General features: G+C 44.1%; 1 protein-coding gene across 4 annotated transcripts in view; it reads right to left on the bottom strand.

Moving 5' to 3' along the window:
• EHMT2 (euchromatic histone lysine methyltransferase 2) overlaps window positions 1–27,418 on the bottom strand; it is a 55,807-nt gene that overhangs the window by 19,075 nt on the left and 9,314 nt on the right. For 2 of the 4 annotated variants that reach the window (XM_087883933.1, XM_087883935.1), the window contains exons 4-17: window positions 26,619–26,941; window positions 24,138–24,210; window positions 23,824–23,921; window positions 21,613–21,756; window positions 18,148–18,291; window positions 15,913–16,027; window positions 13,934–14,035; window positions 10,276–10,421; window positions 9,246–9,389; window positions 8,508–8,737; window positions 5,664–5,855; window positions 5,336–5,418; window positions 3,828–3,934; window positions 506–628 (exon numbers count right to left, since the gene is read on the bottom strand). In XM_087883933.1, coding sequence (XP_087740059.1) covers window positions 506–628; window positions 3,828–3,934; window positions 5,336–5,418; window positions 5,664–5,855; window positions 8,508–8,737; window positions 9,246–9,389; window positions 10,276–10,421; window positions 13,934–14,035; window positions 15,913–16,027; window positions 18,148–18,291; window positions 21,613–21,756; window positions 23,824–23,921; window positions 24,138–24,210; window positions 26,619–26,941 — 2,024 coding nt within the window. Of the gene's footprint in view, window positions 1–505; window positions 629–3,827; window positions 3,935–5,335; window positions 5,419–5,663; window positions 5,856–8,507; window positions 8,738–9,245; window positions 9,390–10,275; window positions 10,422–13,933; window positions 14,036–15,912; window positions 16,028–18,147; window positions 18,292–21,612; window positions 21,757–23,823; window positions 23,925–24,137; window positions 24,211–26,618; window positions 26,942–27,418 lie in introns of all 4 variants that reach the window. The other 2 variants (XM_087883932.1, XM_087883934.1) reach the window with 2 other exon arrangements.

Raw genomic sequence — 27,418 nt, 5'->3', positions numbered from 1 at the left:
TGGTGAACTAGTGACTATTGATTAAATATAAAACATAAGATAGTTTTTTTCTTTTCCTTTTTTTAGTTTCTATGTTTAATTTACTTAAGATTAAATACTTTGTTATAAAAAAATAAAGATTTTTTTAAAAAAAAGCATTTTTGAGGCTGAATGTCACGTTTTTGAGGAGAAATTATTTCAATAGAGAGTGAGCCTGTTAACGCACACATATTTGTTCCTGCACCAAAGTATGATTTTTCTTAAACATAGCACACAGTGCAAAGAAATGATACAATGAGGTATTTTGTACATGTTATTTTGAAGAGTCTTGCCTTTTTAAAAGCATCAAGACACATAGAAATGAACCCACTGTGTATCAAAACAACTGAACACATGCAATTTCTTCTTGTCACACATCAATTAAGGGCACAGAACTTTTCCAGGAGAAAAAAGCTGCGCTGACCCCCATTAAGAAATAAAATATCCCCCCCCTCCACTCTATTTATAAAATCATTTATCTCCTGACCTTTGTGTACACACAACCACCCCTCTTGACCAAGTAACGTGCTAGCTCCACATGGTTGTTTGCAACCGCTTCCATTAAAGGCGTTCGACGCAACTTGTCCACTGTATTTATGTTGGCTCCAGCCTGCCAGAGAAAAAAAATGTATGATTTATTACTAATTGATTTGTTGACGTGTTTAAGTGGTAAGTCCTAGTTTATGTCCTTGGATAGCAAGTTTGCAATTCCCGGGTTAAGAAAAAGTAATTTTGCCACCAGTGCCTGTATTTAGGACAACAAAAGTCTTCAGTGCGAAACTGATTAAGGCCTGGTCAGTTTCAGCAGCATGCGAGAGACTGCCAGGAAGATTCTAATCAACTAATTAAGGTCCCAGAGTGTTGTGGCCCGTCAGCGGCCTGTGCAGCTAGTAGCTGATTCCAACAGCAAGGAGGCTGGTGTGGTGCTGCGCTAGCAGCCTGTGCAGCTGGCACTTGAGTCAGACAATGAGGAGGCTGGAGAAGATGTGGTGCCAGAGGCAGGGATTCAGCCAGGGCCTTCAGAATCTCCAGAAGCTCCCTTAAGTGAAGAGGACAAAGAGGAGGAGCCTCTTCTCGATGCACGGGTGTGCAGAGCTGCCAAAAGGCAGGAGTGGTTCCTCAGGAGGAGGTCTCCTTGAGAGTAAGGCTTGGGGCTAATTGGCCACTCCCTTAGCCTATTTAAGGAGGAATGCTGACTGAAGCAATTCGCAGGGAACAACTTAGTTCTTGTCTTGCTTATCTTATCAGCTTCCTGCAAATTGCTTCTGGGCATTCTGCCAACCACAGGAAGCTTTCAGTATTATTCTTTGAATTCTTGGCGGCTCTTAATGCAGTTAATTAACAGCCGTTGTTGTAAAAATCTGGTTTATTTAGTAAACTAAGGTTTGAACGGACTTTGTGTGTGCTGCGTTCTTTGTGGTCCGTAGCTGGGGCAGAACAGAGAGCAGAGCTTGTTAATTAGCACTTTTTAGGAAAGGACTGGAACGCATAGAAAAGTAGCTCAGGAAGAGACCACTTATTTAAGGGGCAAAAGAACAGCAAAACCCCCTCCCCCCCAACAAAACAGAACAGGAACACCATTCAAGAGAACTTTTGTCTGAATGAGACTGCAAGATCATACAGCATATTTGCCACTCTCTCTATCATTAGTTTGCTTAGTGACTGTGTCTGAACAATTGCAGTCGCTCAGCAAGGACTAAAGGCAAAGGTAAAGGCATAAGAAAATAGTGGAGAAGATAGGGGAAGGAAAAGGGAAGGAAAAAGTGTAGGAAAAAGAGAAGAAAGACAAAGCCTTGACTTCCGACTCTCTTTGGTGTGGGTAAAGGTCAAGGTTCCCCTCGCACATATGTGCTAGTTCCTGACTCTAGGGGGCGGTGCTCATCTCCGTTTCAAAGCCGAAGAGCCAGTGCTGTCCGAAGATGTCTCCGTGGTCATGTGGCCGGCATGACTAAATGCCAAAGGCGCACGGAACGCTGTTACCTTCCCACCAAAGGTGGTCCCTATTTTTCTACTTGCATTTTTAGGTGCTTTTGAACTGCTAGGTTGGCAGAAGCTGGGACAAGTAACAGGAGCTCATCCTGTTATGCGACACTAGAGATTCGAACTGCTGAACTGTCGACCTTTCGATCGACAAGCTCAGCGTCTTAGCCACTGAGCCACCGTCTCCCTTCAGCAAAGACTACTCAATGCCAATTTCAACCAATTGACTAAGAGCAGCTTAATACAGTCATATTTAATATACTGAATATTCAACAGCTCTGCTCTCTGTCTCTCTCAGCAAACCCAGAACTGTGTATTTTCCTCCTTTAACCTTTTCATCCTTCCCCCTCTCAGAAGCCTCCTTCAAGTGTAAAATACTGCCCGTCGAGCCCAGCAAAGGAACTGCTGTAGCCACTGAGCAAAGAAACGTACAGGTAGTCCTCAACTTATAACAGTTCATTTAGTGACCGTTCAAATTTACAAATTTTCAGTGCCTTTACAAAGGCACTGAAAAAAGTGACTTCTGTCTGTTTTTCACACTTATGACCATTGGAGCATCCCCAGGGTCATGTGATCAAAATTCAGATGCTTGGCAGCTGACTCATACTTATGACGGGTTGCTGTGTCCCGGGGGTATGTGTGTCAAGTGATCCCCTTTAGCGACCGTCTGACAAGCAAAGTCAATAAGGAAGCCAGATTCACTTAACAACCGTGTGATTGTTAAGTTAACAACTGCAGTGATTCACTTAACAACTGCGGCAAGGAAGGTTGTAAAATGGAGAAAAATTCACTTAACAAACGTCTCACTAGCAGCATCAATTTTGGGCTCAATTGTGGTCGTAAGTTGAGGACTCTGTAGGACTTCCATAGGGAGGTTAAAATCAATAGCAAGTGAGGAAGAGGTTCAGGTGGAACTGTCTCACTTAACAACAGAAATCTGGGGCTCAATTGTGGTCGTAAGTTGAAGACTACCTGTACACTCAAATCTACATATGGGTTACCGAGGACCTAAACAGCCTTTTCTCAAAATTGGCTGCAGAATTTCCCCCAAAGCAGCAAATCCATGCGATGTATTTTATAGATTAGAATACTAATAACTGGAAAAGAGTGAGATGATCCAAGGAGATACTATAGATTTCTTTTTACTGTCAAATTTGCCTGCAATCTTTAAACTACTGAATGGGAGGTTACCTACTTCAACTCAAAAAGTTGGTGAAGGATGCTTATTTATTTCTTGCTCAGGGGCTGGTGTTGGTAGCTCTAAATGTCAAGCCCAGAACAGAATAGAATTTAGAATAGAATAGAATTTTTTATTATTGGCCAAGTGTGATTGGACACACAAGGAATTTGTCTTGGTGCATACACTCTCAGTGTACATAAGAGAAAAGATACATTCGTCAAGAATCATAAGGTACAACACTTAATGATAGTCATAGGGTAAAAATAAGCAATCAGGAAACAATATCAATATAAATCGTAAGGATATAAGCAACAAAGTTACAGTCATACAGTCATAAGTGGGAGGAGATGGGTGGTGGGAACGATGAGAAGATTAATAGTAGTGCAGACTTAGTAACTAGTTTGACAGTGTTGAGGGAATTATTTGTTTAGCAGAGTGATGGCATTCGGGAAAAAACTGTCCTTGTGTCTAGTTGTTCTGGTGTGCAGTGCTCTATAGCGTTGTTTTGAGGGTAGGAGTTGAAACAGTTTATGTCCAGGATGTGAGGGGTCTATAGATATTTTCATACAAATGGACATACAAAGGAAAAAAGGAAACCCAGTAGAACCCAGAGGCCCAGGTTTATTTATACACACACACACGCACAAACCTGCAGCAAAACATGGCAGATTTCCATGTAGCCCTTCTGTGCTGCAGCATGCAGTGGGAATCGCTTGCTTTGTTGCTCGGTCTGGAAATTGGGGTCTAAGCTGTCTACTGAGGAAAAAAGAAAAGAGAGAGAAGATGTGTGACAATGAAAAAGAAAAGAGAACAAACGATTGCCCCAATTAGCTAGATTCATGAAAATAAAACAGTAAAATTTAACCCCATAAGGAAACACTGAAAAGAAAAACTTTCTTTTACAAACTCTTGATGGCTGGCCGGGGAATTCTGGGAGTTGAAGTCCAGACATCTTAAAAGTTGCTAAGGCTGAAAAACACCTAGAGAGGAAACTCAATAGAGTGCCCTTATTCCAGGGGTGAAATCCAGCAGGTTCTGACAGGTTCTGGAGAACCGGTAGCGGAAATTTTGAGTGGTATGGAGAAATGGCAAATACCACCTCTGGCTGGCCCCAGAGTGGGGTGGGAATGGGGATTTTGCAGTATCCTTCCCCTGGAATGGGGTGGAAATGGAGATTTTGCAGTATCCTTCCCTGCCACGCCCACCAAGCCACAACATGCCCACCAAGCCACGCCGACAGAACCGGTAGTAAAACAATTTGGATTTCACCACTGTCTTATACCTATTATTCAGGGGTCGCCCTGGAAACAGTGAAGAGCCTTGGTAGCACAGTGGACTAATGCACTGTTATTAACATCTGCTGCCTGCAATTACTGCAAGTTCAAATCCCACCAGGCTCAAGGTTGACTCAGCCTTCCATCCTTTCAAAGGTAGGTAAAATGAGGACCCAGATTGTGGGGGCAATAAACTGACTTTGTATAAATATACAAAAGCATGAAGGCTATTGCTTAATGCATTGTAAGCCGCCCTGAGTCTCCGGAGAAGGGCGGCATATAAATTAAAGCAAAAAAAAAAAAAAAGAACTGGCCTGCAGTGCCTCTGCCAGCGAAAATGGAGCTTGGGAGCCCGTTTGCACTGGCAGAGCGCTCGGGCCACCACAGGCACTCCAGACACGAGTGACATCGAGCTGGCCATGCCCCCCAGCTCCCCCCCCTCCGAGGTCAAACACAACTTTGATGCGGCCCTCAATGAAATTGAGTTTGACACCCCTGATGTCAGCATTCAAATGCTGCCATAGAAAGAAGACGAGGCTTGACTTCTCACCTACTTATTTTCTCTGTAGATAATATCTCCTAGGAGATGGGATGGGAGGGGGGACATTCCTATGGGTTGAAGTCAGAAGCTGGGGGGGAGACTGATTTGGAAGATGGCCAATGAGAAGATGAGAATTGGGGAACGGAAAGGGAAGGGGCTGGGGTCAGAGGTTTAGTATCGGCTACGATGAGTCGGGGCAAGATCTGTCGTACTCAATAAATGGAATATCTCAGCAAAGATTAATTGTTTGGGAGTGCAATTTATTTGAGATGACATCAAAACCTGACACCTGCTATTACTGGTCTTCACAATCCACATTCCAGCAGGGAAGTGGCAACTTACATAACATCAGGACCACTTTCTGCAGTTCCCCTTGCTTCACGGAGAGGTAGAGCTGACGCGGATGGAATCGCAGCTTCTTGCGCCTGGGAGCGATAGAGGAGAGAGGGATCAAAGAGAGTCAGGTAAACGAAGTTTGGAGAGAAAGGCAAACTGTGGAAGGCAAGAGACAGGGCCAAAGGGGAAAATTATGGCAACTCGGCACCCATTTAAGCATTCTCGCCTTGTCAAGGCCGGACCTCTGCTATCAAACAACCAATGTTTGCTAGAATAATGCTAATCATAGTCTTACCATCAAGGCAGAGAAGGTGAGAATAGTGGCTTTGCTTACCTTTCGGATTCCTGTACCACCAGGGCTCGCTCTAGTTGCTCCCGTCCAGCCCCTGTTGGCAATCCTTGTGCTGAAAGCACAGCCCCGTTAGGAAGAGTCAGCCGTGGTCCTGCGCTATCAATACCTGGGCCGCCGAAGCCCGCCGTATCATCTGGTGGGTGTTCAACACCTGAGCCCCCACGCATCCGAGCACTGAGGTTAGAAGGCCAAACAGAGCAGTAAGAAAGATTCCAAGTTAAGAAATAATAATGTTATAATATAGGTAGGTAAAGGTAAAGGGTTCCTCTCGCACATATGTGCTAGTCGTTCCCGACTCTAGGGGGCGATGCTCATCTCCGTTTCAAAGCCGAAGAGCCAGCGCTGTCCAAAGACGTCTCCATGGTCATGTGGTCGGCATGACTAGATGCCAAAGGCGCATGGAACACTGTTACCTTCCTAACAAAGGTGGTTCCTATTTTTCTACTTGCATTTTTTACGTGCTTTCGAACTGCTAGATTGGCAGAAGCTGGGACAAGTAACGGGAGCTCACCCCGTAATGCGGCACTAGGGATTCGAACCGCTGAACTGCCGACCTTTTGATCGACAAGCTCAGCATCTTAGCCACTGAGCCACCACATCCCTTAAATACAGGTAGTCTTCAACTCAGTTACCACAGCTGAGCCGCAAATTTCTGTTAAGCAAGACAATTAAGTGAGTTTTACCTCATTTTATGACCTCCCTTTCCACGGTTGTTAAGGGAATCGCTGCAGTTGTTAAGTTAGTAACACGATTGTGAAGTGAATCTGGCTTCCCCCATTGACTTTGCTTGTCAGAAAGTCACAAAAGGGGATTGCACGATCTGAGGACACTGCAACTCTCATAAATATGAGCCAATTGCCAAGAGTCTGAATTTTAATCACAGGATGCTACAACAGTCGTCCCATGTCAAAAATGGTCATGGGTCACTTTTTTCAGTGCCGTTGTACTTTGAACGGTCACTAAATGAATGGTTGTAAGTCGAATGGTTGTATGTGGTGGAATCTTCAGCTAGAGCAGTGGTTCCCAACGTGGGGCCCATGCCCCACAGGGGGGCAATTTGATTTTTAATGGGAGCAATTGGAACCTTGTTTAAACCAAGCTAATGGCCTTTTAGGCTTCCTACATGTGAGCAGGAGCTCACTTTTTGAATAGTAAGAATTATATGTCACCGGGCTGGGGGGGCAGGGATCAGGATTTTAGAGATTTTAGGATTTTAGGTGGGGCATGGCCAAAAAAAGATGGATAACCACTGAGCTAGAGTGTGAAGAGTGAAGACTGGTGAGCTGCAGTTCTGGAAATGACAGAGATCTGACTCCCTCTAAAACAGGGGTGTCAAACTCAAGGCGGATCTGGCCTGCGGGGTGTTTAGATCTGGCCTGCGGGGCTGCCCTGGAAACAGCAAAGGACTGGCCCACAATGCCTCTGCCAGCAAAAATGGAGCTAGCGAGCTCCATTTTTGCTGGCAGAGGGTTGCAGAAGGCCACTGCAGCTGGAAATGGAGCTCGGGAGCCTGTTTTTGCTGGCAGAGCGCTCGAGCCACCACAGTCACCGACACGAGTGACGGCGAGTTGGCCATGCCCACCCCGGCCACGCCTACTCCCCCCCCAAGGTCAAATGCGGCCCTCAATGAAATCGAGTTTGACACCCCTGCTCTAAAATCTCTTAATCCTGTATCTAGCTGTTCCCAAGAGAATGCAATCAGTCTGGCAAAATTCTTGTAAACAGGCAAGCAACAATAAACAGAAGCAACTGTGATTAGGTGACAGTGTCATTCTGTTTCCTTGTGCCTGATATTTAATCTTCGTGTTCTCTGCTGTGTTGTGACAATACACAGTTCACCGGTTTTGTGTCATCACAAGTTTTACCCGCTGCCTATGCAAATAACACAATGGTGCACAGAAGAATACAGAAGTAACCTTGTGGCAACCAGTAGAAAAAACATGAACTTAAGTCTAGAAAATCAGGAAAATGTGAGAGAAAAACTCACAATGGTCCTGCCTTCACTTTCTTTGGTATAAGAGGAAGGAAAAGAGAAACGCTGGCAGGTTTCCAGAATCTGTGATTATAGCCTCAACAAGTTTAAGAGGTGTGGACTTCAATTCCCAGAATTCCAGCATGGCTGGCTGGAGAATTGTGGGAATTGAAGTCCACACCTCTTAAGCCTGCTAGGTTGAGAAACACTGGCCTAGATCAATCTACTCTTGGGGATCTGTTTCTTGACCTGGCCGACTTCAGAGGGCTGACATGATGTCACTGGAAAGAGTGAGGCTGAAAAACTTTGGAAGCCTTTGTGTGCGTATTTGTGGAGAACGGTGAAATGGAGGAACTTTTGAGTTACAAATTTGTATCAAGCCTCCTAAGCCTTACTCAAATGTGGCCCTTTTACTGCCTGAGAGTTCCAGCAATGCAACTTTTCTTTTATGGGATTTAAAAATAGGAAAGGAGAAACTGCTTTCCCCACAGGCAGTGCCAAAGTTGGAAGATTTCAAAGATTCGGTCCATTCTGTGTCCTTTGGAGGAGTACTGCAGAGGTAGGGAACGATGGCCCCTTTATGACTTGTGGACTTCAACTCCCAGAATTCTTGAGCCAGCATGGAACTCAACTCCCAGAATTCTTCAGCATGGCTGGCTCAGGAATTCTGGGAGTTGAAGTCCACAAGTCATAAAAGGGCCATAATTCCCCACCCGTTTTACAGCTTGAGAGTGATACTAGAGAAGACCTTTGGCATTAACTAAAAAGACTCCATTTATAAATAAAAAAATACATATCCTTTTATTTTCTGTAAACCCAGCTACTGGGATCCCTGCCAGACACAGCCTACTCACCTGGGCTGGGTGGTGTCAGCACGGCCGGTGGATTCGGAAGCGCCTTGGCTATGCGATGGTGGGATGGGGACAGGCGTGGAGGTGTCTGCCTTGGCTATGGTGATCTCCTGGGCCTCGGAAGCATCTTCCCCACAATGTGGACAGAAGATCATGCCATTGAGCTGGGAAACGCAGGCCTTGTGGAAGCGATGGGCCACACGGAAGTCCGGGTGACACTCCAGAAAGGTGCCCTGAGAAAAAGGAAAACAGCTGTCAGGGATCTGATGGTCCAGCCACACCTTGTGTACATTAGCGCTCAGCAACAATTCCTAGGATTTCTCCACTTGGCCAAGCTCACAAAGACTGTTGAGGATTGTAATTTCCCAACATTTGGAAGGTTAACTGGATAGCCAACTTTGGAACTGACAACCAAGCTTGCTAGAAATGACAGAGTTGAATCTTCAGGAAGAGAAGATATGAAAAAATCCAACCTTTGCCATCAGCAAGCAGCCAATTTCTCCAGGGTGACCAGGCCTAGATGTAACTGAAGCTCAGTCTTTTCTATTTTCCTGATCAATCTGGCCAGGCTTTCTTCTAATTGACCTTGAGGCCTTGGCTCAAAATGGACACCAATGGATTAATTCAGGTAGAGACAGTCACAGGACTGCACTCTGCCCCGCAAATGTCCCCAGAGGGTGGATGGTGACCCTCTCACCCCATTATCAGGTCCCCACACGCCTGACGATTTTCGTTCCTCACCGCCGTGCAGAAGTAGCCACATCCAGGGCAGCAGTGATGCTTCACCATCCGGGCACGATGGGTTTCGCACAGGACCATGAGGGGAACCCGGCTGGAAGGACGCATCGTTTCTTGCTTCAAGATGCTGCTGCTGCAGCCATTTAGCTGTAAAGGCAGAAAGGAGAAGCCGTCTCTACTTTTTTGTGGGCCAGGTCCCACTGAGGTAATTTATTAGGGTAATGTTTCAAACTTGGGTGACTTTAAGATGTATGGACTTCAACTCCCAGAATTCCCTCAGTCAACCATGCTGGCTAGGGAATTCTGGGAGTTGACGTTCACACATCTTAAAACCCCTCAGATTGAGAAACACTGGATTGGGTGGCTAAGCTACTCTGTTTCAGACAACTGAAGACACTCAGCCGAGCAAAAGAAGACCCATTTCATTCAGGATTGCCATCTTCAGCTAAAACTTAATGTCAAAGCTCAGCTTATAAATTGGGTTGAGGACTATTTGTATTGGACAAAATCCTTATTTCATTATTTAGAACAGGGATCTCCAGACCTGATAACTTTTAAGACTTGTGGACTTCAACTCCCAGAATTCCCTCAGTCAACCATGCTGGCTAGGGAATTCTGGGAGTTGACGTTCACACATCTTAAAACCCCTCAGATTGAGAAACACTGGATTGGGTGGCTAAACTACTCTGTTTCAGACAACTGAAGACACTCAGCCGAGCAAAAGAAGACCCATTTCATTCAGGATTGCCATCTTCAGCTAAAACTTAATGTCAAAGCTCATTTTATAAATTGGGTTGAGAACTATTTGTATTGGACAAAATCCTTATTTCATTATTTAGAACAGGGATCTCCAGACCTGACAACTTTTAAGACTGGCTGGCTGGGGGATTCTGGGAGTTGAAGTCCACAAGTCTTAAAATCACATAGTTTGGAGACCCCTGATTTAGAAGCTACAATGAATGTTTTGACTGGAAAAAAACAATAGGGCAAAATGGAAAGGACTTCAGTAAAGCCATCCCCTATCCTTGCTTACCTCCCCATCGGCACTCTCGGTTGCCATGCACTGATTTCCAGCCTGCTGGCTAAGCCGCTCAATGGTTGGGGCTTCCATGCGGCAAGAACACAACGGAAGTTCCTCAAAGCGTTCGGTTTCCAGCGAACTTGTCTCATTAGACACACCTAGGAAGGGGGAGAAGGAGATGATGCGTCTCCTGGGGAAAGCCTACCTGTCATCCATACGGCTGTCCATGTTCTTTGCCCGTCTAGGCCAAGCTCTATCACTTAAGCATCCCAAAGTTTATTAGATGCTCTAAATCGGGGTCTCCTACCTTGGCCACTTTACGAGTTGTGGACTTCAACTCCCAGAAATCCCAGCCAGCCATGATCTGAGGACCATGATCCTAGCTGGCTGAGGAATTCTGGGAGTTGAAGTCCACAACTCGTAAAGTGGCCAAGGTTGGAGACCTTTGCTCTAAATTTTAAGACACCTGTGTCTTGAGTTTGAAGAGAAGATGGCAGCGTCTCCATGTACAAACACTAATGCAACCGTTCTTCGACACTGGCAATTGGTGAGGAACTTCTGCAGCAGACCTGAGCATTTTATGACCCCTGGGCCACGTCTGGCCCTTTGACTATCCCTGTCTGACCCACATTGGATTGGTTTAGAAAGTGACTACTGTATTTTTTGGAGTATAAGACGCACCTTTTTCCCCCCAAAAAAGAGAGTGAAAATCTGGGTGCATCTTATACTCTGAATGTAGCCCCGCCTAGCTTCTCAAATGGAGGTTTCAGAAGCTGAAAAAAGCATCAGAAACGAAGCTTCAGAAAAGAAGCCCCCAAACAGAGCTTCAGAGGGGTTTTTTTCTGAAGCTCTGTTTTTGGAGGCTTTCAGAGGCAGGAAAAAAAGGTTTTTTCTGAAACAGTGTTTCAAAAGTTTCAGAGGCAGAAAAAAAAGCAAAAAAAAAGCAAGGTACAGAGCTCACAACCAAGGAACCTGTTGCTAAAATTCACCTCTGGGGACAGCTGATTGGGGGTATTCCGGAAGGCCGATCCACCTGCCAATCAGCTTTTTTCTTATTTTCCTCCCCAAAAACTAAGGTGCGACTTATACTCCGAAAAATACGGTATTTCTTTTCAATTTACATATGTGCTTGCATGCATGCCTACAACTTTCACACCTTATTGGTTCAGCCTTCCACAACTATCCCAGTTTTTCGCGTGGCCTCTTGGAGAAAATTAATTGTTCTACAGCATATGAAGGCACTACTCTAGCAAGAGCATTCAGGCTTATATTCTGCTCCATAATGTTTTGCAGCACTTCCTGGAAAGTTTGCAATGTAAGCATTATTTGCGTTATTGCCCTCAACAATCTGGGTCTTCGTTTTACCTACCTCGGAAGTATAGAAAGCAGTGGTGAAATGTAAAATTTGTTACTACCGGTTCTGTGGGCGTGGCTTGGTGTGTGTGCGGGGAAAAAGTAAAAAATGGTTTTACTTTTAAAACCATTTTTTCTACAACCTCTTCGGCTGAAGAGGTTGTAAAAAAAATGCTTTTAAAGCCTTTGACGGTCCCAGCTGACTTGCCTGATCGGCAAAGGCTTTCTTTTTTTTTTTAAAGCCTCTGACGATCCCAGCTAACTTGCCTGATCGGCAGAGGCTTTTTTTCCTTTTAAAAACATTTTTTCTATAACCTCTTTGGCCGAAGAGATTGAAGAAAAAATGCTTTTAAAAGCCTCTGATGATCCCAGCTGAGCTGCGCATCAGAGGCTTTTTTTTTTTACTTTTAAAAGCATTTTTTCAGCCAAAGAGGTTGTAGAAAAAATGCTTTTAAAAACAAAACAAAAAAGCCTCTGATGATTGCGCAGCTCAGCTGGGCAAAGGGGGGAGGCAGGGATTTTTGCTACCGGTTCTCCGAACTACCTGCCTCCATCGCTACCGGATCGGGTGATCCGGTCCAAACCGGGAGCATTTCACCCCTGATAGAAAGCCAAGGCAATAGCAATAGCACTTAAAACTTATATACCGCTTCACAGTGCTTTACAGCCCTCTCTAAAACAGTTTACACAGTCAGCATATTGTCCCCAACAATCTGGGTCCCCATTTTACCCACCTTGGAAGGATGGAAGGCTGACTCAACATCAGAGCCCATCAGGATCGAACTAGATGCTATGGACAAAGTTAGCCTGCAATACTGCACCCTGACCACTGCGCCACCTGAATTCTTAGCTACAGTAGCTTAAGGAGTCAGGGTCAACCTACTGCTCTGGCTGCAACTTCCCATCTCACAACTCTGGGTCTTAAATCTGCACCTCTATAACTGTCTGGTTTGGTTCTGCAACTCAACAAGACAGACACAGACTTCAGAGGATAACTGCAGAAAAAACAATTGCTACCAACCTGCCTTCCATTGAGGACCTGTATACTGCACGAGTCAAAAAGAGGGCTGTGAAAATATTTATAGACCCCTCCCATTCTGGACATAAACTGTTTCAACTCCTACCCTCAAAACGACGCTATAGAGCACTTCACACCATAACAACTAGACACAAGGACAGTTTTTTCCCAAATGCCATCACTCTGCTAAACAAATAATTCCCTCAACACTGTCAAACTAGTTACTAAGTCTGCACTACTGTTAATCTTCTCATCGTTCCCATCACCCATCTCCTTTCACTTATGACTGTATGACTGTAATTTTGTTGCTTGTATCCTTACGATTGATATTGATATTGTTTCCTGATTGTTTATTTGTAACCTATGACTATCATTAAGCGTTGTACCTTATGATTCTTGATGAGCGTATCTTTTCTTTTTATGTACACTGAGAGCATATGCACCAAGACAAATTCCTTGTGTGTCCAATCACACTTGGCCAATAAATAATTCTATTCTATTCTAAATCAACACCATCCTTCTCAACACCATCCTTCCCCTGAGCCTACAGGCTTTGCTCAACTTATGGATCCATTAACGATGAGCCACAAACGATGCAGGATGATTTGCTGTTGTGGTAGGCCGAGGTGCAATGGAGGAAGCCCAAGTTGTAAAAAAGACAGGAATAAAATCATTTGGTGGAGGCGATGTTCAAAAAGTATCCCAAAACCCACTCTCTTTCCTCTGGTCTGAAAGTCAGATATGCTTTTACAGCTTTTCTTTTTACAGTCAACAATGTTTTTCACCTGCACAGTACAGTGGAAGTTGTGAACAATTCTCCCAGGGGTGAAATGCTCCGAAGTCTGCTACTGGTTTGCTTTGCTACCGGTTTGCAACGTGCATGCATGCGTGGTGCACACCAAACATGTGCTTTGCACGCATGCGCACTGCAGGTATTACCGCGCAGTGCTGAAAAAGGAGAATTAAGAAGCCTTTTCTAAGGTAAGTAGAACAGCGAGGAGGGGGGACAGCTGTGCTGCGCGATTTAGATTCCTACTTTCTAGCAAATATATATCGCGTGGCACAGTTGATGGTCAGAAGTTTTTTTACTACTGGTTCGCCCAAAACCGGTAGCTTTTATTACTACCGGTTTGGGCAAACCAATCCGAACCGGTAGCATTTCACCCCTGAATTCTCCCCTTTAAAAAAGGAAACTAAAATATACACAAAACTACCCCCTACTCCCCAAAGGCAACACAGCTTGAATTCTTGAACCCACTACTTGGAAAGAAGAGAAGGGATGGGTGGGTGGGCACACACCGGCATTGTTGGGGGACAGTGCCCCCTCGTTGGGCAGCTCCAGGCAGCCAAGAGGCACCTCCGTATACTCGCTCTGGGTGGCTGACGGGCCACCATTCAGACCTAAGGAAGGAAATAGAGAAAGAGGATGTCCCTAGTAAGGAAAAGTACACACATCAGTTGCCTTTTGATTTCTTTTCATTCAATAATTCCCATTTTGATGGTCTTTTCCTCTGGAGGTTCTGAATGAAACTAGCAGCCACTTCAGATTTTGCAACCTCTTAAATATTTAAGAGGTTAAATTTTTAATATTTAAATATTTTCAGATCAGGTCAACAACTACAGGTAGTCCTTAACATACAACATTTCATTTAGTGACCGTTCAAAGTTGTTAAGTGAATCTGGCTTCCCCATTGACTTTTCCTGTTAGAAGGGGATCCTATGATCTGAAAAAAGTGACTTATTTTTCACACTTACAACCATTGCAACATGGTCAGTCAGGTGATCAAAATTTGGAGGCTTGGCAATTGATTCATATTTATGACGGTTGCAGTGTCCCAGGATCACGTGATCCCCCTTTGTGACCTTCTGATCAGCAAAGTCAATGGGGAATCCAGATTCACTTAACAACCATGTTACTAACTTAACAACTGCAGTAATTCACATCTGTGGCAAGGAAGGCTGTATAATGGGGCAAAATTCACTTAACACGTGTTTGTTTCATTTAGCAACAGAAGAATTGGGCTCATTTGTGGTCATAGGTTGACTACCTGTACTACAGGCATTCCCTGACTTACAACCATTTGTTTAGTGACGGTTCAAAGTTACAATGGCACGGAAAAAAATAACTTACTACCATTTTTCACATTTAGAACCATTTCTGCACCCCAATTCAACCAATTTGGACACTTGGCAATTGGCATGTATTTATGACCGCTGTAGTGTTCCGGGATCATAGGATCCCCTTTTGTGACCTTCTGACAGGAAAAGTCAACGGGGAAGCCAGATTCACTTAACAACCGTGTGACTTGCTTAACAACTGCAGTGATTCACTTCACAGCTGTGTCAAGAAAAGTCGTAAAATGGGGGAAAACACACTTAACAACGGTTTCACCTAGCAACAAAAATTTGGGGCTCAATTGTGGCCATATGTTGAGGACTACCTATGTTTCTCTGGTAATGGTTGGAGCAGTTTATTGAATCTCTCAGTTTCCAGCGATGGCAGCAAGATTACCGTATTTTTCGGACTATAAGACGCACCTTTTTGTCTCCCAAAAGGGGGTGAAAATGTCTGTGCGTCTTATAGGCCCGCCCGCCATCCTTCTTCAGGCCTTTTTCCAGCCCGTTTTTGGGGCTTTTTTCCCGGAAAAAACAGGCCGAAAAAAACCTTGAAAACGGGCCATAAAAAGCCCCGAAAATGGGGGGCGTGGAGGCAAAAAACTTTTTTTTGGTTGTTTCCCTCTTCTAAATTTAGCTTCGTCTTACAGTCCGAAAAATACGGTACTTTATGCACAAAATGGAAGGACACTTGGAAGCCCCCAATAGACGAGTGGCTGCAAAAGTTGATGGAGTTAGCAAAGATGGCTAAATAGACTGTTTTGATCAAAGAAAAAAATACAAATACTTTTATTTCTACTTGGAAACCGCTTCTGGACTTTGTGCTCGAGGTGGAAAAAAATGAAACCGATTTTGGCCTTTACCGATTGGATAGATTTGTTAGAAATGGCCAGTTTATACTATTATATAAAAGTAAAAAGTTGAGGTTTGATGTCAATGCCTTATTCTACTGCACCAAAGGAATTGGGAGGTCAGTGCCTTTTTTTTTTCTTTTTTCCCTTCTTTTTTACACTCTTCCTATCCCTTCTCCCTCCCCTATTTTTCCCACTATTTGTTTTTGTATTTTATATTATAAACTAATACAAAACTGTAAATTAGGATTGCAAAGGGATAGAGAATAAGTGTTCTGCATTCCAGGTTTGGTTGCTTTGAAAGAAAATCACCTTTGTTTTCCTTGGGATGTGGCTCTTTGCGCTTCCGTTTTCGGGACGGTTTGATCCAGGGACTGTCGTGCCGCCAGCGTTTCCGGGCTTTACGTTTGGAGCTGGAGGCAGTGCTCTAGAGGACAAGAAAAACAGAAGAGTCCCCCCCGAGAATGATGAGCAGGAGCAGAGATCAAGGAAGCCAGGAACAATGAGTCTACATGCAGACGGCTACTCTATGTATCTTGGCCTTAAATGGGTAAAGAGCCTCATCTACTACAGGCAGTCCTCGGGTTATAGCCATAATTGAGCCCAAAATTTCTGTTGCTAGGTGAAACATTTGTTAAGTGAGTTTTGCCCGGCTTTACTACTTTTCTTGCCACAGTTGTTAAGTGAATCATTGCATACATTAGGTCTGTGATGGTGAATCTATGGCACATGTGCCAGAGGTGGCACACAGAGCTCTCTCTGTGAGCACGCATGCCGTCGCCAGCTGCTCTTCCGGGTTCCATTGCATGCATGCACGCCAGACAGCTGGTCCTGAATGCATGCGCACCAGACAGCTGCTCTTTTCCGGGTTCCATTGCATGCATGCACGCCGGACAGCTGGTTCTGAATGCATGCGCACCAGACAGCTGCTCTTTTCTGGGTTCCGGCATGCCAGCTGGTCAATGCCAGAACCTAGAAGAGAGCAGGTGGCCGGTGCGCATGCATGCAACGGAACCTGCTGGCGACGGCACGCGTGCTCACAGAAAGGGTTTTGCATGCCACCTCTGGCACGCATGCCATAGATCCGCCATCACGGACCTAACGTATGCAATGATTTACTTAAAAACTGTGACAAGAAAAGTAGTAAAACCGGGCAAAACTCACTTAACAAATGTTTTACCTAGCAACAGAAATTTTAGGCCGTAACCCAAGGACTGCCTGTAGTAGATGAGGCTCTTTACCCATTTAAGGCCAAATGCTCATAAGTCCATTTTTTTCAGTGGCGTTGTAACTTTGAACGGTCACTAAATGAACTGTTGTAAGTCGAGGACTATCTGTGCAAACCTGTTAGAATTACAGGCAGACCTCAATTTATGACCATTCGTTTAAGAACCGAAGTTATGATGGTGCTGAAAAAGTGACTTATGACTGGTCCTTGCATTTACGACTGTCGCAGTGCCCTCGAGATCACATGACCAAAATTTGGTTGCTTGGCAACCAGGGTGTATTTATATGACAGTTGCAATGTTGTAGGATCATCATTTATGACCCCGGCATGGGGTTTCAACAAGTAAAGTCAACAGGGGAAGTCAGATTGACCATGTGATTCGCTTAACGATGTGGCCAAAACAGTTGTAAAGTCAAGTGTGATTCACTTAATGACTACTTCACTTAGTGATGGAAATTCCGGTTCCAACTCTGGTCGTAAGTCAAGATCTACTTGTACATGTGACTGAGCAATAAATCAGAGGGGGGCTACTCTTGCCTGAAAGCTGCATACAGATCTTGTGCTTTCGGGCCCACAGAGTGCAAATTAGTAGTTTAATAGCACTTGGAGGTTCATCTGTGCCCTCATGAGGAATATAAATCCTTCCATCCTCCACTGTTCAGTGAGAACTGAAGAAGCTTCTTGGATGAGAAGTGAAACGCCTTCAAAGAAAAATCAGAAAGTCCAGTTGGCCTTTTGAAAAAAAGCACCTTTGGGCAGGGGTGAAATCCAGCAGGTTCTGACAGGTTCTGGAGAACAGGTAGCAGAAATTTTGAGCAGTTCGGCGAACTGGTAGCAGAAATTTTGAATAGTTCGGAGAACCGGAAAATGCTACCTCTGGCTGGCCCCCGAGTGGGGTGGGAATGGAGATTTTGCAGTATCCTTCCCCTGCCAAGCCACACCCACCAAGCCATGCCCACAGAACTGGTAGTAAAAATATTTGGATTTCACCACTGCCTTTGGGACAACCATGTCCCGGATGACTGAGAATCTCCATAGACGTTTAGTAGCAATACTTATCTGCTTGTAACTAAGCACAGTCGACGTAAAACGAAATAGCAACTGACAGAATTAGATACTGCAATTAATTGTAACTCTAATGTAAAACAAGAGGCCTCTAAACCAAATGGGCCGCAGCAACGTATCAAAATATTAACCTCTGTGCATTAAAACGAACAGATCTGAATTACGTGAAGTGATTAATAGAAATCTTACAAATAAATAAACTGAGGGGTCACCAAGAATAAATCCTTATCCATCCGAGATGAGGGTCAACTTACCCTATCAGAGATGTTTCCTGACTCTTCCTCATCATCGTCATCATCGTCATCTTCTTCCTCTTCCTCCTCCTCTTCCTCTTCTTCTTCCTCCTCCTCTTCTTCCTCTTCCTCACTCATATGTTCTCCAGTAACATCTGCATCAGACTATAACCAACATAAATGAATTAATTAAAACATGAAGCGGGAAAAAAGAAAAGTAAAATTGGAGGTCCTGCTTTCAGTTCTGACTAGACTTTCTGTCAGGGCTTCTTATTCTGATGGAACTTCCTACGTAATTACCAAAGAAAATCTGGAATATGCTCTCATCGATAAATATTCTGAAGGTAGACTTCTAGTCAGATGTTTTCCTAAAGGAATATCTGTTCGTTAAATGCCACAGAGAAACGCAACATTTTTATTTATGACACGAGGGGAAAACTACGAAAAAACAAAACACTGAATTTGGTATTGCTGTTCAATGTAGTCTTCTAAGACCGTGATGGCGAACCTATGGCACGCGTGCCCGAGGTGGCACGCAAAGCCATCTTTCCGGGCACGTGAGCAGTGGTGGGATTCAGCCAGTTTGCACCAGTTCAGGAGAACCGGTTGTTAACTTTCTGAGCAGTTTGGTGAACTGGTTGTTGGAAAAAACCATTAAGGCAGAGAACCGGTTGTTAAATTATTTGAATCCCACCACTGAACGTGAGCTGTCGCCCAAGTCACCTGCAGCTGTGCATGCACGCGTGCCCCAACTGGTGGTCGGGCCTCCGGTGCGCATGCGTGCAATTCAGGGAACCCAGCTGGTCTTTGGAGCTCTCCTGTACATGCGAGCGCATTTGTGCAGAGGTGCAACAGTACTCGTGTGCAGCATGTACATGAATAGATGGCATTCGTGCATGTGCATTGCGCACGCGATAACCGCCTGCATGTACAGATGATGTGATTGCGTGCGCAGCACACGGGAGAGCCGCATGAAACCTGTGTGCATGCGCAGATGATGCGATTGTGCACGCAGCGCACAGGGGGAAGCCGTGCGCAAGTCCCGGGCATGCGCAGATGGTGTGGTTGCGCACACAGTGCATGGGAGGGGGCCGTGAAAGCCGTGTGCATGCGCAGATGGTGCAGTTGCATGCGCAGCGCACGGGGAGGAGCCGTGCGTTAGTGCGGATAGCACGCAAGTGCCCAAAGCGCGAACCTGTTTGGCATTTGGTGAGTAAAAGGTTTGCCACCACTGTTCTAAGATTTGCACTGTTTCTTTCCAAAATAATATTTGAGTCCTCCTGACTGCAGCTTCAACAGAGAGGCATGTGGGGAAAAAATTGAAATTTTTATAGTCAAAGGGCACTAAATTAAATTTGCAAGGGATCTGTTTCCAGTTCGCAAGTGTGTCTCCTCCCTGTTCCCTACGTGAGGCAAAATAAAATATCCAAAATAAGAAATCGTATAAGTGTCATTTGGCATAATTTACACTGAAATGATCTTTCAGACTACTCAGTCTGATTTGACTACGGCACAGATATCTAAATCTTTGGGAAAAAAATTTCCTAGGTCTACTTACAATTTTTCACAAGAAACATGGGTAAGAGATCCAAAATATGTCCAGGTTGGAATTTAAAACTTTTAAAACATCTTTTAAAAACTTTTAAAACATTTTTTAAAAATTTTTAAATTTTAAACTTGTCTTATGAATTTGGGGTATTTAAATTTCGTTTTCCGGGCCAATTATTTAATTGTATTTTAATGGTTTTTTAACATTTATATTATATGTATTTTATTCGGCTGTTCACCGCCCTGAGTCCTTCGGGAGTAGGGCGGTATACAAATTCAATAAATAATAAATAATAATAATAATAATAAAAGAGGCCCCATATAGCTCTGTAAGGGAGTATTTTATTTTATTTTATTATTTTATTTTATTTTATTATATTATGATATAATAAATATAATTATAATATAATTATAATATAATAAATATAATATAATATAATTATAATATAATAAATATAATATAATATAATAAATATATATTATATTATATTATATTATATTATATTATATTATATTATGTTATGTTATGTTATGTTATGTTATGTTTCTCTATAAGGTATACCGTAGGTCATTAATGATGACAAATGGGGCTGGAATTGCCATTGCTAAACATCGTCATAAAGTGTGACATCATCTGGCTGCTATCATTAAGCAAATCATGACAGCACGGACACTCTGATAGCCAGACTCTCAGGGCCAGTCCTGAACTTCAGTGTTTCATAAGTTTGAATGGTCACTGAATGAGTGATCACTAAGCCACGACCACTTATAATAGGAACTGTGGTCAGGATGCAGTATTGCAGGCTAATTCTGCCGACTGTCAGCAGTTTAATCTTCACTAGCTCAAAGTGAACCGCTTAGAGAGGGCTGTAAAGCACTGTGAAGAGGTTTATAAGTCTAAGTCAGGGGTGTCAAACTCAAGGCCCGGGGGCCAGATCTTGCCCGAGGGGTGCTTAGATTTGGCTGCCCTGGAAACAGCGAAGTACTGGCCCGTGGTGCCTCTACCAGCGAAAACAGAGCTGGGGAGGACTGCATGCGGCCCTCCTGAGCTCCATTTTTACTGGCAGAGGGATGCAGGAGGCTGTCGCAGCCGAAAATGGAGCTTGGGAGCCCATTTTCTCTGGCCACACCCACTCTGGCCCCCGAGGACAAACACAACCTGAGGCGGCCCTCAATGAAATCAAGTTTGATACCCCTGGTCTAAGTCTGTTGCTATTACTACAGTTTGATCTATCACTTCAGGTGTTGGATTAGAAATTGGGAGACAGTGAGTCCTTGTAGTCCCTGATGCACAAAAGCTAGCTGGGTGGTTTGGGGCCAGAGTCTTCCTCCCAAGCCAACAACTTCACAGAGTTGTTGTTGTGGGGAAAATAGGAGGTGGATGGACCAATTGGAATGGCATGAAAAGTGGCATATAAATCTCATAATAATAAATATGATTAGAGTCCAACCAGCGACGATATTTGCAACATCATCAAACGTCCACATCTGCCTATCCTTCCCTTGGGAAGGACTCGATAGGGGGACAAAAGTACCGAATCCAGTCTGAACTGGAGCCAGGCTGTGTGAAAAGCCACAAGATAAAGGAAGGCTCCTCTTGAGAGGAAGCATGAGTTATCCCAACGGGCAAAGGGAACCATTTTAATTCTCCACAATACCTTTAACACAACAGCATTCTGGGAAATTTAAAGGGCACCTCAAAAATCCAAGAGAAGCCTCAGCACCCTGGGCTGGGTTACAACAGCAGGATCCTGGCAGTTACACAAAGGGTTAATTTTTTTTAGTAAATTGCACCCTCCGGCACTCCTTGGAAGAGTCTTGAGGGATTAATAAAGTGTTTTTGAACTTTGGCAAGTTGAAGTCCACACATCTTCAACTGGCCAAGGTTGAGAAACACTGGCTAAATGACTCAGACGTTCACCATCTTATTCTTCACACCTTGCTGTCCGAATCCATGTGGCCGTCCACAGAGTAGCTGTCGTAGAAGAGGCTGAAGTCATCCCCCACTTCAGTCTCCCATTCTTGGCCTCCATCGTCCTGCGAAGCCGTAGCGGGAGCCGTCATCTCCTCTGTCACCGTGATCTAAGGAAAAAGATGGGCTTTCATTAAAAACCGATTAAGGCTTTGTCAGCACTGAAGTCTCAAAATGGCCTCAATCAGGCCAGCTTCAGGGTTGATGTTTGCTATGGGTATGTTCAGGGGTGAAATGCTCCCGGTTTGGACTGGATCGCCTGATCCAGTAGTGATGGAGGCGGGTGGTTCGGAGAACCGGTAGCAAAAATCCCTGCCCCCACCCCCCATGCCCAGCTGAGCCGCACAATCATCAGAGGCTTTATTTTTACTTTTAAAAGCACTTTTCTACAACCTCTTCGGCCGAAAAAATGCTTTTAAAAGTAAAAAAAAAAAAAGCCTCTGATGATCGCGCAGCTCAGCTGGGATCCTCAAAGGCTTTTAAAAGCATTTTTTCTACAACCTCTTTAGAGATTGTAGAAAAAATGTTTTAAAAGCCTTTGAGGATCCCAGCTGAGTTGCCTGATTGGCAGAGGCATTTAAAAGAAAAAAAGCCTCTGCCGATCAGGCAACTCAGCTGGGATCGTCAGAGCCTTTTGAAAGCATCTTTTTACAACCTCTTCGCTGAAGAGGTTGTAGAAAAAATGGCTTTAAAAGTAAAAAAAAAAAAAATTGGCCACGCCCACCCCCACCACCAAGCCACGCCCACAGAACCGGTAGTAACAAATTTTAGATTTTACCACTGGGTATGTTACTTGGAACCCTGACAGCATTCGTTTGATGTGAGGTGTGGAATTGCTAAAAGCTACAGTTAGGGTTACTTAGGAAAGAGGAGATGCTTTCTGCTTTTCTACCGTAAGGAGTCACTTCTCAAAGGCTGGCATTGAAGTCATTCGAAATAAAGACATGCGGGTCTTCTTCACCCTTCAGCACAACTTCGAAAATGTTTCTCAAACTCAAATTTGATTTTTTAAGATGGGTGGACTTCAACTCCCAGAATTGAAGTTGGGTGGACTTCAACTTTAAGAAGGGTGGACTTCAATTCCTAGAATTCTCCTTCCAGGAATCCAATATTGTTCCACAGGACAGGACATTTATTTTAAATTTTCAACCGTTTACAAACAAAATGCAGCCAAACTAGCTACATACAGATAGTCCTTGACATACCTCAACTGAACCTAAAATTTCTATTGCTAAGCGAGAACATTGTTAAAGTGAGTTTTGCTCCATTTTACGACTTTTCTTGCCACCGTTGTTAAGTGAATCACTGCAGTTGTTAAGTAAGTAACACGGTGGTTAAGGGATTCTGGCTTCCCCATGGACTTTGCTTGTCATGGCCCCAAAATGTGATCACATGACCTCAGGACACTGTAACCATCATAAATATGAGTCAGTTTCTAAGTGATGGAATTTTGATCACATGACCATGAGGATGCTGCAATGGTCTTAAGTGTGAAAATCGTTCATAAGTCACTTTTTTCAGTGCTGTTGCAACTTTGAACGGTCTCTTAAATAAACTGTTGCAAGTTCAAGGACTACCTATCAGCAGGACTCACTTTCCCAGTTACTATCAGGGACTTCCTTAGACAATTTTAACACCCGGATCTGCTGATAATTTTCCTGCATTTTCCCTGGGATGCATCTGTACATCACCTTAAAAGCTTTTCTCTCTTCTTTCCTGGTGCTTCTGCTCCTTACTCAATGAAGTCACAGCTTGAAACTCATCATCACTCATGCAAACAAGTTTGTTTAATCAAACAGGTGGCCCTTAAACTCAACCCCCAGTCTTTAAGACAGGGGTCGGCAACCTAAAACACTCAAAGAGCCACAATGGTCCTAACCGGAAGCCCCCGTTCAATTCTGGAGCCGACCGGAAGTCCCCACCATAGAGTCTCCTCCTAGCGCAGTGTCCTTCTTCCTCTGCCAATTGGAAGTCTGGTTCCCACACCATAGAGTCTCCTCCTGCACGGCGTCCTTTTTCCTCTACCTGTCCTAACCAAAAGCCCTATCAATTGTGGAGCCGACTGGCGACAGGGAGCCGCAGCAGAGGGATGAAAGAGCCACATGCGGCTCCAGAGCCACGGGTTGCTGACCCCTGCTTTAGGAGAACCATTAAGCCTTTCAAAGGAGGAGATGCACCTCTGTGGTAGCCCTGGGACTTGAGCGCTGAAGTGAGAGGGGGATCCTTTTGTGCAAGGCATCTGCCATGTAATCGTATTTCCTGTGCTTTGCGGGTTCTTCTTTAGAAAGAGAAGGAAAAAGAGTAAAATTAGAATCCAGTAAACTTAACAACCCCTTCCCTCTCTCCCTCCCCCGGTGATGGGACAACAACTCCCAGAATCACCAGCAGGCATAGAAGACTAGGTTGAGTAATCTGCTCTAGCCAATGCCTTTAGTCCCAAATATATTCCTATACTAGCCCAGTCACTCTTTTAAATCTATGGCCTCCGTACCTGGTTCTAAAATGCTTCTCAAGTCATCCGAGACACGGAAATGCAACATCTCCGAGACCCTCTTTTCAGGCACCTTGGGGGAAGGAGAAAAGGAAGGTCGAACATCCATACAGTCAGGATTTCATTTTATTTTAGATACAGCCCTATCAATTGTCTATGGAGTTCTCAGTCATTCAGGTCATGGTTGTCCCAAAGGTGCTTTTTTCAAGAGGCAATTGGACTTTCTGGTTTTTCTTTGAAGATGTTTCTCTTCTCATCCAAGAAGCTTCTTCAGCTCTGAGTGGATGGTGAGGAATGGAAGGATTTATACTCCTTGCAGACAGCTGGTCATTTAGGGGTGGGGAATTGTGGTGGGTGAGAGTGGGTTTGGGGATTGTTATGTGTGTTGGACCTTTGGGTGTTAAGTGAATTTCATTGTATGGGTGTATACACGTACAATGACAATAAAGTTATTATTATTTGCATGGATGCAAATGACCAGCTGTCTGCAAGGAGTATAAATCCTTCCATTCCTCACCATCCACTCAGAGCTGAAGAAGCTTCTTGGATGAGAAGAGAAACGTCTTCAAAGAAAAACCAGAAAGTCCAGTTGCCTCTTGAAAAAAGCACCTTTGGGAGAGCCCTATCAATTGATATTAGCAGAAATCTCATGTGGTGCAGTAACAGAAAAATGTTGATCATGCAAGCCCAAATATTTTGCAGAATGGAATTTTGCAGCTGTTTAGAAAAAACAATTCAAAATTCCTGTTTGGGTCTATATCAGTGTTTCTCAACCTTGGCCACTTTAAGAGAAGAGAAGACTTCAATTCCCAGAATTCCCCAGCCAGCTTGCCAGCTTCTCCACTCCCAGACAGATAGTACCAACCAGATATGTTTGACTATCGTGCCCATTACTCTAGGATGGCCATTTAGGGTAATGGAAATCACAGATAAATCTTCCCAGCTGGAAGATACATGAAAAGATTCCAAACCAGATGCTCTATTTTCCTCCAAAGAATTAAATCATTCTTGAGCATCAAAAGCAATTTGTAATTTTGTTGGTTATAAAGAAAAGAAATCCAATATTCACTGAGGAAATACTATTAGGTATTTGAGTTTCGAGAAGGGTTAGGATAAAGAAATGGAGAAAGGTGTCTGATGTGCAGCCATGTCATAATCAAGCTGCATGGACAGATAGGGAACCTCCAGACAGCTTTTGATCAGATATACATTAACGTTAAGTTGCGCTACTAGTTGTGCCATCAATTGCTTGGAAGAAGCAACAAGTCTGTAAGTTCCCTATTTGGGGAAACATACATGCCATTTTTGTCTTGCGAGAAGTACTGTGATCGCTTCAAGAGCGTAAACCACCAAATTGTCTAGATAAAAGAAACATTTACACACTGAGAAGCATTTTTTGGTGATTTGGGAGAATAACCAGCTTGGTATAACAATTAAGGTGCTGGCCTAGAAACCAGGAGACTGATGAGTTCTAGTTTCACCCTTAGGCATGAAAACCAGCTGGATGATTTTGGGCCAGAAACTCTCTTTTAGCCCAACTCAACCCCCAGGGTTGTTGTTGTTGTGGGGAAAAAGAGGAGATGGAATGGGTATTAGATATGATTAAGGTGCTGGCCTAGAAACCAGGAGACTGTGAGTTCTAGTTCCACCTTAGGCATGAAAGCCAGTTGGGTGCTTTTGGGCCAGAAATTCTCTTTCAGCCCAACTCAACCCCTAGGATTGTTGTTGTGGGGAAAAAGAGGAGATGGAAGGAATATTAGATATGATCACCAGCTTGAATTACTTATAAAATAATAAAGGCAGGATAAAAGTCTAATGAATGAATAAGAATCCATGGTGTTCAGCTGCTCAAGTTAATCATAAGATGCATAATCATTATACAGCCTAATGACAAAGTGGGATTATTTGTATGTTAATTGGTTTTGCAATTTTAGTGATATGAAAGAGTTGTTCTTCATTATGTAAAGATTGGTCATGGTTGGTCAAGTTTCACACTGATATAGGAATTTCTCTGGACCCAGTGGTTTAATCAATGCCTTACTGAAATAATATATTGCTGCAACTTATCCTTATCACCATCAACAAAGACAACCCAATCTCCAAGTACATCTCTCTCTGTAGCCAAAACATCATTGTACATCAATGTTTCTCAACTGTGGCAACTATAAAGATGTGCGGACTTCAAATCCCAGAATTCCTCAGTCAGCAAGCTGGCTGAGGAATTCTGGGAGTTGAAGTCCACCCATCTTAAAACTGCCAAAGTTGAAAAACATTGATGTACAATGCTGTTTTGGCTCCAGAGAGATATGTGCGGACTTCAAATCCCAGAATTCCTCAGTCACCAAGCTGGCTGAGGAATTCTGGGAGTTGAAGTCCACACATCTTAAAGCCGCCAACTTTGAGAACACTGGTGTACACATAATCAACCAACAGATCTTCTGAATCACCTCCCCTGGGCAGAAACTACATTTGCAAGCCTACCTGTACACTGCTGGGCTTTGACATTGTTTTCCGAGCCCGGTGAACCTTGGGCTTGACTTCCTCAGTGGTTGATGCTGAAGGCTGATCAGCAGGAGAGGCCACTGCTGGAGCAGGAGCTGAATCTGGGGCTGGGGCTGGAGCTGAGACTGGGGCTTCTGTGGTGGGAGACCCAGAATCACCTGGAAGACGTGATCCAGTTAGTAAGCGCATAGCCAGACTCTGTATAGAAGTTGGGGATTTGCTGGTCCCGGTAAGGGACATCTTGGCTCGGCTGGGCCCAGCTGTTTTGCTGGGGGATGATGGGAAAGTCTTGGCGGCATGACCTGAAGAGAAGAGGATGAGATGTTAGGACACCCAGTCTAGATTACATGAATGCAGCTGAGATGGAGATACAGAAAAGCCATAGGACAGTTCCACACAAAATAGCAATAACACTTAGACTTATATACCTCTTTACAGTGCTTTACAGCCCTCTCTAAGCAGTTTACAGAGTCAACATATTGCCCCCAACAATCTGGGTCTCCATTTTACCCACCTCAGAAGGATGGACGGCTGAGTCAACCTTGAGCCTAGTGAGATTTGAACTGCCAAATTGCAGGCAGCCAGCAGTCAGCAAGTAGCCTGCAGTACTGCACTCTAACCATTGCGCCAACGTGGCTCATAAATGCCTCTCTTGTTGCAGTTCGTGAACCAGTAAAATCAGTCTTCTTCGGCTCTATAGAGGATTTGAGCACAGATGTCCATCACGGAGATTTCCAATTGGATTGACTACATTGGGGATTTCCCCTAACTATCTTTAT

This window comes from Pantherophis guttatus, chromosome 2, assembly GCF_059756535.1.
Source record: "Pantherophis guttatus breed Tessera chromosome 2, ASM5975653v1, whole genome shotgun sequence".
Classification (NCBI taxonomy): Eukaryota; Metazoa; Chordata; class Lepidosauria; order Squamata; family Colubridae; genus Pantherophis; species Pantherophis guttatus.
This window is presented reverse-complemented; position numbering and strand designations above follow the sequence as displayed.